Source organism: Carassius auratus, chromosome 40, assembly GCF_003368295.1.
Source record: "Carassius auratus strain Wakin chromosome 40, ASM336829v1, whole genome shotgun sequence".
Taxonomy (NCBI): domain Eukaryota; kingdom Metazoa; phylum Chordata; class Actinopteri; order Cypriniformes; family Cyprinidae; genus Carassius; species Carassius auratus.
In genome coordinates, this window is record NC_039282.1 from 2569471 (window position 1) to 2585000 (window position 15530).

General features: G+C 42.5%; 3 protein-coding genes across 7 annotated transcripts in view; 2 read left to right on the forward strand and 1 right to left on the reverse strand.

Annotated features, from left to right (window-relative positions):
- Positions 1-831: 831 nt before the first annotated feature.
- On the forward strand, positions 832-4274 carry psph (phosphoserine phosphatase). 5 transcript variants are annotated; one of them, XM_026225961.1, is made up of 7 exons: positions 832-960; positions 2187-2336; positions 2451-2707; positions 2812-2946; positions 3169-3314; positions 3689-3837; positions 3907-4274. In XM_026225961.1, the coding sequence occupies exons 3-7, from the start codon at positions 2568-2570 to the stop codon at positions 4015-4017; spliced, it is 681 nt and encodes a 226-aa protein (XP_026081746.1). In that variant the 5' UTR covers positions 832-960; positions 2187-2336; positions 2451-2567; the 3' UTR covers positions 4018-4274. The 5 variants fall into 5 exon arrangements, with proteins under 5 accessions (XP_026081746.1, XP_026081743.1, XP_026081745.1 ...); XM_026225958.1 differs by having other exon boundaries at positions 833-960; positions 2529-2707; XM_026225960.1 differs by having other exon boundaries at positions 833-960; positions 2536-2707.
- A 36-nt stretch (positions 4275-4310) lies between these two features.
- The window catches only part of nipsnap2 (nipsnap homolog 2), a 16761-nt gene continuing 5541 nt past the window's right edge, over positions 4311-15530 (reverse strand). The window contains exons 7-10 of the mRNA XM_026225956.1: positions 6002-6033; positions 5498-5592; positions 5209-5292; positions 4311-5100 (exon numbers count right to left, since the gene is read on the reverse strand). Coding sequence (XP_026081741.1) covers positions 5036-5100; positions 5209-5292; positions 5498-5592; positions 6002-6033 — 276 coding nt within the window. The 3' untranslated portion in view covers positions 4311-5035. The remainder of the gene's footprint in view (positions 5101-5208; positions 5293-5497; positions 5593-6001; positions 6034-15530) is intronic.
- On the forward strand, positions 7347-10845 carry LOC113058241 (uncharacterized). Its single transcript, XM_026225951.1, has 2 exons — positions 7347-7971; positions 9134-10845. The coding sequence occupies exon 2, from the start codon at positions 9154-9156 to the stop codon at positions 10807-10809; it is 1656 nt and encodes a 551-aa protein (XP_026081736.1). The 5' UTR covers positions 7347-7971; positions 9134-9153; the 3' UTR covers positions 10810-10845.

Genomic DNA, 15530 nt, shown 5'->3' on the forward strand with positions numbered 1-15530 from the left:
GATATTGAGAAGCGGGTTCTTCGGCTACAGGTAACAGCTCTTTCAGTAATTTAGAGGGTACAGGATCTAATAAACATGTTGTTGGTTTAGATACAGTGATAAGTTTATTTAGCTCTTCCTGTCCTATGGTTGTAAAGCACTGCAGTTTATCTTTGGGTGCGATGGATGAAACTGAAGTGTTAGACGCTGTAGAATCTACATTCACTATTGTATTTCTAATGTTATCTATTTTATCAGTGAAGAAATTCATAAAGTCATTACTATTTAACGTTGGTGGAATATTTGAATCAGGTGGCGTCTGGTAATTTGTTAACACTGTGCTAAATAAAAACCTTGGATTGTTTTGGTTATTTTCTATGAGTTTGTGTATATGCTCTGCCCTGGCAGTTTTTAGGGCCTGTCTATAGCTGGACATACTGTTTTCCAAGTTCAGTTTAATGGGGGAACAGCTTCTAATGTATTAGAAAAGATATAGTGACCATGTTGCCACACTATTGTTACCCTCCACAGGAGTGTCTGACCAGCAAAGACACACAGGAAACCAGGGTAACTTCTAAGCAACTAAAGGTATTTTCCACTTTGGCTGATAGAAATGTTTAGGAGTCCAACCAACAGGAGAACAAGAATGGTGTTGTCCTGCAGTTTACTAAAGATCATGTGGACAAACAAAAGAAAAGTGGGTCATGCAGCTAGACAATGACCCCAAGAAAACTCCAAATAACGGTTAAAGAAGGACAAAGTGAGTGTTTCAGAATAGCCGAGTGAAAGTCTGAACTTTAATCCAATTAAATCCAATGTGTTGTGTAAGGACTTGAAGCAACAGTTCATGTGACGAAACCCACCAACATCACAGTGTTGAAGTGCTTCTGTACTGAGGAATGGGCTAAACATCCTACGAGCGGTTGTGCAGGACTGATCAACAGTTATTAGAAACACTTACTGCTGTTACTGCTGCAAAAGGTCAGACCAGATACTGAATGCACTTTTGCCACTGACAGATGAAAGTATATGTTTTTGGCTCATTAGACTCCTACATAAAAACATGCATTAAATTAACCGGGAATTGTTTCCGCACTTACATACTATGGCTCTTTTGTTGGTTTGATTGCTTCTATTGTCCTCATTAGTAAGTCGCTTAGGATAAAAGCATCTGCTTAATGTAAGTGTCTAAAACTTGTCTAACTTCATTGTGAGATGTAAACTAGCAACTGAGAGAAACTAACTCGTACACACCCTGGCTGGATTTACAGACAATGGTAATTATAACAATTGCACAAGAGCCTTTTACAGGACAGCTCAGGCTTGTAAGGTGTATAGTTCATTCTGATGAATGAATGTGTTTGATGGCAGTAGATATGAATGACTGGCTGATGATCTGAGGCAGCGTGATCCTCCCGAGGGGTTCATGTGAATGGACGGCAGACAGCCAACAGTCTTTAAACGGCAGCTAATGAAGTTTCTGTATTTGAGTCGATATTTGCATATGCGACATGGTGATTCACCTGAATCCATGTATTTAGATGTTTAGTTCAACGTTCTTTCTCAGGGAGAAAAGTCTTGATTTAACTAACTGTAATAGTATTGTAACTATTTATTATTTTATTTTAACATGGTAGATATGAGTAAAGCAGTGCTGCAATAAACTAAAGAAAGCGGACAATGTTCCCAGACCTTCTGCATCAGTTTATTCTTGGCATATTGAAAAAAAAAAGGAATTCTGTGATGTGCATTCCACCCACTCTAATTGGAAACAAATTAGAAATTAGGTAAGAACAAACAAAACAAAGACAAGGTTGAGTGTTTTTTTTTTTTTTTTAAGTCCCTGAAACTTCATCAAAGCCGGTGTCCTGACGATTTGTGCTACTCTCAAATTTTACTACCTCCCATTGAAACGGACAGTAAAAATAAACAATAAATAAAAATGCTACACATAAAAATGTTTATATTTAAAGCCTATATCTATCCCGTCTCTAAACCAATCAGTAATGCGAAGACAGTAATTATGTGTTCAGCGTGACAAACTGACGCAATATTGATGTGCGCATGCGCAGTAAGCCCTGGTAGGACGAAATATCAGGACACCGGTCTTGCTGTTGTAATTTTATTTTGTAGGATACATGTTTTAATTATATACTGAACGTGTTCAATAAAGACAATAAAAAGTTAACTCGTATTTCCTGTTGGAGACTCCTGACCAATCAGCGCGGTCGGTGAGTGAGGGGTGTGATGTGATTGGCCGGCTCAGAAGCCCGCACCACTCAGAGCTGCACTGTTCGCCGGAGTGAAGCGAGCTTTCCTGCGGACACCGGAGGCGTCTCTCCCCGCCCGTGCATCAGGTAAGCCGCATTCATAAGAGCTCGTGAACTTACACAGTTCAGTGTCTTGTTGATGTGTTGTTGTGAGCAAATGTTATCAGAGCTGTGTATGAGTGTGTGCCGGTGTTTGTGCAGCGCGTCTGAAGCCCCTGAGGCTGATGCAATAACTGCTCAGATGAATGAACGCGTTTAACGCCTCGCTGCCGCTCTGAGACTCTAGGTTCCGCGGCTGCATACTAACCAGTGCTCAGCATGACCACCGCGGCGCACACACAGGAGCTGTTCCGGCGCGCGGACGCCGTCTGCTTCGACGTGGACAGCACCGTGATCCGCGAGGAGGGCATCGACGAGCTCGCCAAGTTCTGCGGCGTCGGGGACGCGGTCACGGAGATGTGAGTCCCTCAGACAGACACACAAACATTAACACATTAACACACGTGTGCTGGAGCAGCCTAGCTAGTGCACAAGTGCTCATGTAGTGTGCTGTGACCCGCAGGACCCGGAAGGCCATGGGCGGCTCGGTCTCATTCCAGACAGCCCTGAGTGAGCGTCTGTCCATCATCAAGTGCTCGAGGGAGCAGGTCAACAAGCTGATCACTGACCACCCGCCCCAGCTGACCCCAGGGGTCAAGTGAGTGAACCGTCCTGTTCCTGGAGAGATGCTTCAGAGCGGTTCATTTAGACTGTTTTACAGTGACCGTTCTGCTCAAGTCTCAATACACAACAACAATAATATTATCAACCAAAACAACTGCATTTTGTTAAATATATGCACTGTATTGGTAGTTTCTCTAAACCTGTAGACATGAGATGAAGCTCAACACCTGTAATGATGTGTGTGTGTGTGTGTCAGGGAGCTGGTGGAGAAGCTTCATCAGCGCGGCGTCCAGGTGTTCCTCATCTCCGGAGGCTTCCGCTGCATCGTGGAGCACGTGGCCTCGCAGCTCAGCATCCCTCTCCATCACGTCTACGCTAACCGCCTCAAGTTCTTCTTCAACGGTGAGAGCTGCAGCCGGCTAACACCAGTGTGTGTGTGTGTGTGTGTGTGTGTGAGAGAGCTGCAGACGGCTAACACCAGTGTGTGTGTGTGTGTGTGTGTGTGTGTGTGTGTGTGTGAGAGAGAGAGCTGCAGCCGGCTAACACCAGTGTGTGTGTGTGTGTGTGTGTGTGTGAGAGCTGCAGACGGCTAACACCAGTGTGTGTGTGTGTGTGTGAGAGCTGCAGACGGCTAACACCAGTGTGTGTGTGTGTGTGTGTGAGTGAGAGAGAGAGCTGCAGCCGGCTAACACCAGTGTGTGTGTGAGAGCTGCAGACGGCTCACAGGCCGCGGGCGCTAGCTGGAGACTAACACGTGTGTGTGTGTGTGTCCGCAGGGGAGTACGCCGGCTTCGACGAGTCCCAGCCCACAGCTCAGTCCGGAGGGAAGGGGCGGGTCATCAGCATGCTGAAGGAGGAGTATGGCTTCAGGAACGTGGTGATGGTTGGAGACGGAGCCACGGATCTGGAGGCCTGTCCTCCTGCGGTGAGTGCTGCGTCTGCTCCAGTGTGAGCACGAGTCTGAGCTCAGGCTGATGCTGTGCTGTCTCCTCAGAGTGCTTTCATAGGCTTCGGGGGGAATGTGGTGCGTCCTCAGGTGAAGGAGAAGGCCTCGTGGTACGTCACCAGCTTCGGAGAGCTGCTCAAGGAGCTGGAGAAGATCTAGAGAGCAGAGATCTACAATCATGCACTAGCTTTGTGCCTTTCCTAGTTTTACCTAACGCACAATTTTTAATGATCAGATGTTTTTAGAGTTTATTGAAAGGATTGTTTCTATAGAAGATGATGCGCACCAGCCGAGGTCCGGTGTACTGTACAGTTAGTGTTTTAACTGATGAAACTGGACTAATGTTTAACACTATATCATGTGACTGTCTACTTCACTAAGTGTATTTGAAGAGAGAATAAACAGAAGTAACAGCTGTTGTGTCTTTTATTATCAGAGTAAACCCGACAGTGTGTGGTAGAAGCATCATGTATGATTTATTGATTACAGGACTGATCTGATGAATCAGAGTACAGCAGACTGAGCATGCCACGATCACACCAGAACTAAATCAGTCAGAACCGCAGGCATTTCACAACACAAAACACTGGAGTAAAAATCAAATACAACTAAGAAAAAAAAATCATTTTGCACACAATATGTCCCCGATGAGGCTTGTCCAGCTCCAGCTCCACAGATTGGCTTAAACAAGGGCGATTTAGTCCCCAACAGTGTATTTAGACTTCATCTTAATATGTAGGATGGGTTCTGCTGTATGTTATTAAAACATTAGATAGTCATCATGTGTGGGGGTTATATTTACACCTTATAAATATGTAATAAATACAGGAGTAGACTGCAGCTCTTTCTCAGCAGGGTGAACAGGAAGCGGTTCATACACATCTGCATTAACTGAGGCTTTCAGATATGAGGAATCAAAGATGTACCGAACCAGAAAGGGTTAATACTCTACACCTACAGTCATTTAAAGCACTTTTACAACCCTTCCTTTAAATCCTCCAACGAAACTTTATTTAACAGATCTCTGGCTGTGTTTCCAGGTAGATTTCAGATCACTGACAGTAACAGCCTTCAATCCTGACTTCAACAAGTGTGTGGTGCGTGATGGGAGACGGCAGTGAAGGTGTCTGATGTCTGGAGCTCATGGGGATGAATTGGTGATGGTTTGCTGGACGCACTACTGGAGAGGAGATGCTTTCAGCGGGATCATGATCCTGGACTCCATGTGCTGAATGAGAGGCACTGAAAACACAAACATCAAAGATTACGATATCACCAGACACCAGCGATAATTTAATGTAAGGAAACTGGCTCTGAATCTGAGTTTCCATGCTGTGTTGGAGTGTTTACCGGTGTAATAGACCACTTCATCCCAGCCCTCGTGCTGCCAGGCAGCGTTCCTGGTGTCCTCTCGGGACTGAAGGTCCTTATACGCTGAAACACATGGACACCACCGTACATCAGAGCGGCTTGATACTGACTACTGTTTCTAAGTAGTGTCTGAAGGAAATGAATGTAAGATGTGCTCTTAGACTGAAGTCTCCGGGTCGTAGCATGTGTGACTCGGTCTGAGCTCACAACCGAGCTCTGTTGCAGGAAGCTTTACAGAAGTAAACGTGACTTATGTGCTCTTTCTCACCCCAGAGATGATGGACCATGTAGAGGTTTCCAATCTGAGAGAAGAAGCCGCCCACTGCCTCGCGGTTGTGCTGCCGGTAGCTGATGGCTCTGGCCCTGAGGAACAGGAAGAAGAATCACATAAAGACCAATCACTGACGAGAGCTCTGCTTCAACCAGGAATGAAGTGATCAGGCAACACTGATGAGCTTTCAGGCTTTATGTACGCCGACTCGACTCTGTGATACTTTCTTATTAAAAACACACGATTATAGATCAGTAGATGTAACACACATCAATCATAATGACTTCTGACTTCATAAACACTCCAGGAATGAGAGACTGAACTGATCTGAGAACACGTTCTATAGCACTGAGTAATGAGCTTGAAAGCATTAAATATGCTACACTACAGCAGTGCATGCACACAAATACACTTCATTTCTATAATCTGAATTCTATTTTGAGCTCTTGACATTATAATTCAAGTTGAAACAGCTCTGTTGTGTAATGCTTGTGCTCTTACCAATAGTTGCCCCATTCAATCATGGTGCCCGGCTGCAGGAAACAAGAAAAACAGCTGCATTACTAAACTAATGAGTGTCATTATTAAGAGAGATAAGATCTCACACCAACAGCTTCAGTGAATCAGTGCCACACATTCAACAGTGTTTCATCACCGCTCCAAAACATTATATACAGCTGGAACCAGGACTACCACACACACACACACTCTCACTCACATATGCTCACTCACACACACACTCTCTCTCTCACTCACTCACACACACACACACACACACACACACACACTCACACTACTCTCACTCACAAACACACACACTCTCAACTAGGGCTGCACGATGTGTCGTTCAAGCAGCGATAACGCGATGTACGAACCCATGATAGTCACATCGCAGGATGTGTGATGTAGGCTGTCGTAGTTGATCCGTTATTCATTAACTGTACGGGCCAGCTGCTCCCCGGTCCTTGACCAATGTGATTCACGGAGAGCGCACGAGAGAGAGTGAGAGCGAGAGAGAGAGAGAGAGAGAGAGCGCTTCAAACAACACGAGCGCTGTCTTGCTCTCTCTCCCTCGCGCATATTAATCAATTGACACGATGGTGTCGATGTTTAAATCATTTAAAAGGAGAATGTAAATCTGCTCACCCCATTTTTGTTTGTAAGAAAAAAAAAATATCGCAATATATATTGCAGAAAAATAAAATATCGCAATGTCATTTTTCCCCCAATATCGTGGAGCCCTACTCTCAACACTCACTCACTACCACTCACACACACACACTCACACTACTCTCACTCTCAAACACACAGACACACACTCACACGCACACACTCACACGCTCACTCTCACTCAAACACACTCTCACTCACACGCTCACACACTCACTACCACTCTCACACACACACACACACACACTCACTCTCACTCATTCTCACTCTCACACAAACACTCATTCTCTCTCTCTCTCACACACACACACACACACACACACTATCATTCACACACACACTCACTCACTCAACATACTCACATGCTCACTCACACACACTCTCACTCTCTCACACTCGCACACATACTCTTTCTCATGGACAAAAACACACACATACTCTCATTCACACGCTCACACACTCTCACTCACACACACACACACACACACACACTCACTCACTCACTCACACACACTCTCTCTCATGGACACACACACACTCACTCACACATACTCTCACCCTCACTCTCACTCACTCACACACACTCTCTCTCTCTCTCACTCACTACCACTCATACACACACTCACTCTCACTCGTTCTCTCTCTCACACACACACACACACATACTCTCTCTCATGGACACAAACACACTGAAAGATTATTTGTTTTTAATTAACCTTAGTTGAATGTATTTGCAATCAACTGTAGCCAGCTGTACTTTGTTCACAAAAGTGTGAACCAAATGGCCCATATAATTAGCAATGAATGGGCTCTCCATGGGAGAGATCCTATCAAGTCACCAAAAGGTTACACTATCGTTGGCTCTCCATGGGGTGTTATTGTATTGTTTGTAGCACATTTGTTAACAGGTATAAAGGTCTGGTCTCACAGACAGTACCTTGGGTTAAGATTGTATGAAGGATGACATGATAACATCACTGCTGAAGAACTGCTACACTGCTACCTTCAATAAATTCTTCTCCCCACAAGAACTTTGATCAAGCTTACTTATTTTATGTATTAGAGAAATCTAGTACATTGGCGAGCCACCCAAACTACTGCTCAGCCAAATACAGCAAAATCTAACAATTTGGCGGAGCCAGCCAGGAGAGACTGACAAGAAGAGAACTCACCAATTGCAACAAGAAGTGAACAAAAGAGTTTTGGAAATTCTACAGTTTTTGTGTTGAAGATCAACAGACCGCATCTGTGGACATAAGTTATTTGAATCAACTTGATCCTTTCTCAAAGATTCTAATTTGGTGAGTGAAACTATCAGCTCTCTAAAAGAACTTAAAAGAACACTTTTTCATAAGTAAGCAGATCATTTGATGTGTGTAGTGTAACCATAATAACCAGTGTAGCACTGTTTAAGAAATGTTTGGCTTAGGCCTTTCTCTTGAGTCTGTAGGAACCTTTTAAATGATTTAGTTAATTCTCCTGAGACTGTAGGAGCTATAGAAAAAGTGTTTATAGCTTGGTCCAGTCCTCTTGAGTCTATAAGAATCATTCAAGAAAGAGGTTTAGTCCGTTCTCGTGAGACTGTAGGAGCCATAGATGTGTAATTATAGGCTTAATCCTGTTCTCTGGAGTCTGTAGGAATTGTTTAAGAAACAATTTAGTCCGTTCATCAAGAGACTGTAGTAGCAGAGGCTTGGTCCTTTCTCTTTATGTCTGTAGGAATTGTTTAAGAAACAATTTAGTCCGTTCATAAAGAGATTGTAGAAGCAGAGGCTTGGTCCGTTCTCTTTTTGTCTGTAGGAATTGTGTGAAAGAAACAATTTAGACCAGTAATCAAGAGACTGTAGAAGCAAGGGCTTGGTACTTTCTGCTTGTATCTGTAGGAATTGTTTAAGAAACAGTTTAGTCCAGTAATCAAGAGATTGTAGAAGCAGAGGCTTAGTCCGTTCTCTTTTTGTTTGTAGGAATTGTGTAAAAAAACAATTTAGTCCATTTCTCCAGAGACTGTAGGAGTCATAGATAGAATTGGGACTGATGTTGCTGCAAGAATTGGGAACTCTTGACTGGGTGCTAATTCAGTAGCCACTAATGTAGATTTAAATTAATGTTCAAACCGAATTAGAAAATGATGGCATAAAACCATGAAACTATAAGTTTGTTTGCCTTCCATAAAAATACAGAAAAAAAAAAATATATATATAATGTAAATTGTCTAAGGGACAAATTTGAAAAAGGCATTCAGCCTTCTGAGCTAGAACTCAATTCAGACATTAAACAAGGAAAGTTAGCCTGAATGTAAATGTTTTGTTTTAAATGGAAGATTGAAAACTAAGCTGAGCTTTTAAACTAATGATTTGTCTGTGTAACTGAAAATGGTCAGTCTAACAGACTGCTGTGAATTTAAATCTGAATAAGCACCATTAACGACTGTAACACCTTTTGTTCTGCTTCTCTACATTTGAGAGCACATCTGCTGTACTGCCATGGCTGAGTCTACACAAGTCAAAAATAAGAACCCTGCAAAGAGGCCAACCACAGAAAAACATGGAACAGAACCTCCAAATGTAACCATTGATGAGATGATGGATAACCTGTCTGAATATTTGGACAAAAGACTGGGACTGAGAAAGTGCCATGATGATATGTGCCAGAAATATGGAATAAAACAATCAAACAGTGGACTATGGGACTTGCAGGACATTAAAAAGGCTTATGGAAAGACAAATCGTCTAAGAGTAAATACTAAGAGAGATGGATTATCTGTGATTTTAGGCAAACAAATCCGACAACACTTGCAGAAGTGTGAAACTGACAAATTACAACGAGAGATCAATGCAGAAAAGGCAAAAGTTCGAGCACTAGCTGAACAATTGCAGGATGAAAAAAAGGACAAAGAAAGACTGCTAAATGATAATGACAAGTTGCTGAATTTGCTTTCCAAAAGAGTGGAATCAAATGACTGTTCTGGGCTAAAGACTCAACCCATAAAATCTGTCAAAGAGGCACATAAACAGTCTCTTTACCCATTTAAAGAGCTCAAGAAGATTGAGGAACAACAACATTATAATCTGGTTGGAGAAAGTGACAGCAGTTCAACTGGGAGTCCTGATGACAGTGATGTTGAACTTGACACACACGCTCATGTCACTAAGAATAAGGTAAAGGTTAGACTTGCTCCTGTAATTGTCAAGAACAAAAGGACTGAAATTGATGTTGAAAATGAAGAGGAGTATGAGGAGGATGGTGAGAGACGAACCCGAATTGTAAAAAAAACAGTTAAGAAATATGTTCCATGTAAGACATACCAGCCAGCCACACCAGAGCAAGTTGACAAGTGGTCAAAGGAATTGCCAGATGTCTACAAACAACCACGAAGAGTCTGGCAAGTTATACAACGCCTCCAGAAAATCTACACCTTGCATCCATTAGATGGAGCAATGATAATTAATATCAATCTAAGGGACAATGATCAAAAAAGGTTGACAAAAAGTGTTGAAACCAAGGTAGGCGAGTCTCAGGAAAACACTGAGGCTGGATGGGAAGCTGTACAAACCTTTTTGTTTGAACTGAAACCTGCAGAAGTTAATTGGGCTAAAATTACTTCCTGTTTGCAGAAAACAGGAGAGAGTGTTGTAGAATATGAAGAACGATTCAGACAGATTTGGTTGGAACATGCTGGTTTAAATGCCAATGAGGATCTGGACAAGGATACTAACATGCCTCTAAAAACTGCTTTTGTAAATGGACTGAAACCTGAAATTTCAAAAGCCCTAAAAATCCGATATGATGACTGGGATGGCGTTGGAACAGCTTTCAATCAGATTGTTGAGTGGTCAGTAAAAATTGAAAGGACATATGAGGTCAAACTCAGAGCTCTCCAATCTAGACCCTCAACATACAGTTACAAGAGCACAGAGAATGATCTTCAAGAAAAAGGAGGACGAAGATACACACAGACAAAACCACAACGACAAGGAAGATGTAATTATTGCAACAAAGAAGGACACTGGTTTCGTGAATGCAAAATAAGACTGAGAGATGAAAATAAAGATGTGAATGACTTGGACAAGAGATTTCAGCAGCTTACACAAGAACAAAAACAATCCCTCCTAAATGCGGTTGAACCACAGGGAAACTAAAATACCCCTCTCTGCAATACCTCCTAGCGGCAGTTCATCAAAAATCTGATGGACTTTATGTGTGTGCAAAAATAAATGATTCTGATATCTATTTTTTACTGGATACTGGAGCAGAGTTAACGGTCATACCTACATCTTTGGCCAACAAGATTGAACTTTCACTGAGTCAGGAGCACATTATCGCAAACGGAGCGGGGGGGGGAATATCACTCTAAGAAAAACAGAACCCACTATTCTATGCATTGGGCCTCATGAAGTGGAAACCAAAATTTGGGTAGGACAAACTACACAGCCTTTATTAGGGCTTGATGTATTGTTGAAATTCAACTCATCTCTAACTTTTGAAGATGGCAAAGCAAGATGGAACGTGAGGAGGCTTGGAAAGACTGATTTGCAATGGCATAGTATCTGGTCAGAAGATAAAGATGACTGTGGATTGCTACAAATGACACCAGTATCATTCACTGGGAGGACACCACCAAGCACAAAACAATACCCCGTCAGCAAAGAATCTATCCAGGGAATTCTTCCAATTGTTCAACAGCTAGAGAAACGTGGCATTTTGAAGAAGACTCAAAGTGCATCCAACAGCCCAACTTGGCCTGTAAGAAAAGCTAATGGCACATGGAGACTGACAGTAGACTACAGAGAAGCTAACAAATGTGTAGATAAACTGACACCTCTAGTAGCTAACCCGGCTACCATTTTTAACACCTTGAAACCAGAACATGAATGGTTCACTGTCATTGACATGGCTAATGGCTTTTGGTCAGTGCCCTTGGCAGCAGAGTGTCAGCCCTGGCTTGCTTTTACTGTTGATGGACAACAATATCAATGGACACGTCTTCCACAAGGGTTCCATAACAGCCCTACTGTCTACCATCAAGCTCTCAGAACACATTTAACATCTCCAGAAATGCCAAATGTGACATCAGAGGTCATACAGTATGTGGATGATGTACTCATTGCCTCAGAGACTGCACAAGAACATGAGAAGGATGTCAGAGCTCTTTTGGATCATCTAAGCTCTAAAGGTCATAAAGCAAGTTTAGAAAAGGCTCAGATTATGCAGAAACAAGTGATCTATTTAGGACAGAAGATATCCAAGGGTGAAAGAACAATAACCCAAGATAGAACTAAGGCAATTAAAGAAACCCCTGAACCTACAACAGTTCAAGAACTAAGAAAGTTTTTAGGACTCTGTAACTACAACAGATCTTGGGTAGACTCATATACAGAAATTGCCCAGCCCCTTTACGACTTGCTAAAGGGAAATCCACATTCCAAAGAAAACATCACCCTCACTGAAGAAGCATGTACAGCCTTTCAGAAGCTAAAAAAAGCTTTAAGTGAAGCACCTGCCATCGGAATACCTGACACAGGTAGACCTTTCACCATGTTTGTGAATGAGAAAGATGGATATATGACAGCCATGCTAACACAAGAACATGGGGGTGAGCAGAGACCAGTGGGTTACTACTCAGCAAAATTGGATAATGTAGCTTTAGGCTTTGGACCCTGTCTGAGAGCAGTGCAAGCTGTTTACCTGGCAGTTGGACTGGTTTCCAGTCTGACACTTGATCAGAAATTGATTGTCAAATGTCCACATACAGTACATGCTCTACTAACAATGCACAGAGCTTCACAAGTAACAGCAAGCCGATGGGGAAATTGGCTGGCAGTACTAGAAGCAAGTAACATTGTAATTGAGAAAGCCAGTGTGTCTAATCCCTCCACCATGATGATTACAGCAGAGACTAATGAAGATGATCACAAGTGTGAAGAGATTGTCACCACTTTGGAAACTGATCAACATATCAAAGAAACTCCACTGCAAAACCCTGACTTGGTTCTCTTCACTGATGGATCATCAACTTGTGAGATGGGGGTGAGAAAAGCTGGATGGGCTGTAACATCAGACACTGAAGTTTTGGCAAAAGGATCAATGCCTCCAGGAACATCCGCTCAACAAGCAGAACTTAAGGCCCTGATTGAAGCATGCAAACTAGCCCAAGATAAAACAGCAAACATATACACAGATTCTAGATATGGATTCGGCGTTGTTCATGATTTTGGACAGTTGTGGAGACAAAGAGGATTCATGACTGCAGCTGGGACACCTGTAAAAAATGGACAACTAGTTAAGGAACTTCTAGAAGCTCTTCAGTTACCAAATGAAATCACTATTCTAAAGGTAAAAGCACACACAAAAGACACAACAACTGAAGCCAAAGGCAATGCCCTAGCAGACTGTGCTGCTAAGCATGCTTCAAAAGAGAGGAGTGTGGAGACAGTATTATTAAGACAAATGGGAAAAGATAAACAAACCATATCCGACATCAAAGAAATGCAGAGTAAATCCCCAAGAGAAGAAATATGGTCATGGATGGAAAATGGAGCAAAATTAAATGATGATAATATTTGGCGATATGATACAAGAACCGTTGCTCCTGAATGTCTTTTGCCCTATTTAGCCACACAAATTCATTCATTGGGCCATGTAGGTGATGATAAAATGATCCACAGATTCAATCAAGTGTGGTGGAATCCCAAGTTCCGGATACAAGCACGACATGTCACCAGAAACTGCATCACATGTGAAAAAAACAATCCAGGAGCCAGAATCCAGACTCCAGCTGTGGCAACACCAGCTCCACCTGGTCCATTCAGACACCTTCAGATGGACTACATAACACTTCCTAGGTGTGGGAGATTTCAGGATGTGCTGGTCAAAATAGATAAATTTACAAGATGGGTTGAAGCATTCCCAACAAAACATGGCACATCAACACACACAGCGAAAATACTAGTCAAGGACATTATTCCAAGGTGGGGTCTGCCAGAATGTATAGATTCTGACCAAGGAACACACTTTACAGCTGCAGTGTGTAAGGAAGTGTGTAGAATGTTGAACATTCAATGGTCATTACATTGCCCTTACAGACCACAAGCCTCAGGACAAACAGAGAGGATGAACAGAATCATAAAGGAACGATTATCAAAATGTCATCAGGAAGGAATTGCCTGGCCGGATGCCCTACCCACTGTGCTCTGCAGCATTCGGGCAACACACAACAAGGAAACTGGATTAAGCCCCTTTGAAATCATCACAGGCCGTACTGTGAAAGACTCAGCCTGGCAGTACAGGGTGCCGAGAAGCAAGTTCGGGAAGCATGGGAGCCTCCTCCAGAAGGGGGGCATAGTCTAATTCCTGGTCAATGGGTAATGATTCACAAACCTCAGAGACTACCACTGGAAACAAGGTGGGAAGGTCCATTTCAGGTTCTTTTAGTAACTAATGCAGCAGTTAAAGTATCTGGAAAGAATAAGTGGGTTCATGTGAACCATTGCAAATTAGCTAATCCACCTAGAGGAGAGGGATAGGTGGCAGTGGTGTTTATCAGAGTCCATATATGGCAGGACTAAAGTTTTTAGGCTTTAGCTTGTTGCCTGAGGATGAAGATCACACTATCACTGATAAACACTGTAGTGTCCTGCCAGATTAAATAGGGACAGTTTTAGCTGTAGTAAGTAGCTGCTCAAATGAAAGTAACTGCTCAAATCTAAGTGCTATGGCAAGATATGTTTTTCTCTCCTTCTTATGTGTTGCAGGTCTTCAGTGTCCTAAAAAATCTACACCATTCCGCACATGCCTTCAAGCTGACACCTGTTGCAAGATTGGGATAACACAAATTCAACTGTTAAGTGAACGCTATCACAAGACCATATTCCAAGACACCTCAGAGAATGGCATCACTCACCATGCAAGCAATATTACTTTCATTAATCAATAGTGTTTTGAGTGCCAAAATGAATGCTGTGGATAATAAAAACATTTACATGCAGCTGGTGCAGATGACAGCCAAACATGCTAACAGGACTGGCTGTTATATCTGTGGACTAATACCACATTCTGCTGCACATGGTTTTCCTATGATGTCTGTACCTGTCACTCCCAAATATAACAGTGTAAATTCTGGATCTAATGAAATCATTGTCAGGTCTAACCAGAGGCTGGATGATCAGCCTGTAAACATCGTTCTGTCCCTTGGGCCGTATCCATGGTGTGTTAAACAAAATGGCTCTGCTTTTGTGGGAGAGACTGTGGATTGTCATAAGGTTATAGACAATCAAACCCTTCCAGAAGTGTATCATACTGCTGTGGGAGTTTATTGGATTTGTGGTAACAATGCCTATTCTCACCTTCCTAGCATATGGTCTGGCATCTGTGCATTAGGCCATCTAGTTCCGGCCATGAGGATTGTTTCAAGTTTGCCTGACAGAATTAGATATCAAAGATCAACAGATCTTCTTGGAACTCATCATCAGTCTATGTGGAAGAGAGCTCTTGGCGCTCTTCTTCCCACTTATGGAGTAATGTCAGCCTTGGACCAAATTGGTGACCTCTCCAAAGAAGTAGAAATACTAGCTAATAACACAGCATTGGGCTTAAGCAAGATATCAGAAGAATTAACTGCTGTTAGATTAATTGCCTTGCAAAACAGAGCAGCACTGGATTATCTACTATCTGCACAAGGTGGGACCTGCAAAATTATTGGAATAGAGTGCTGTTCTTACATTCCCAATAATAATGATGATTTGCAGAAAGTGATTTCAAACATTCATAATGTCTCCAGGGTAGTACACGAAATATCAACAATTTCAAGTTCTGGCTTCTTCAATTGGATAACAAAATATGTAGGAGACCTAGGAAAAATAGC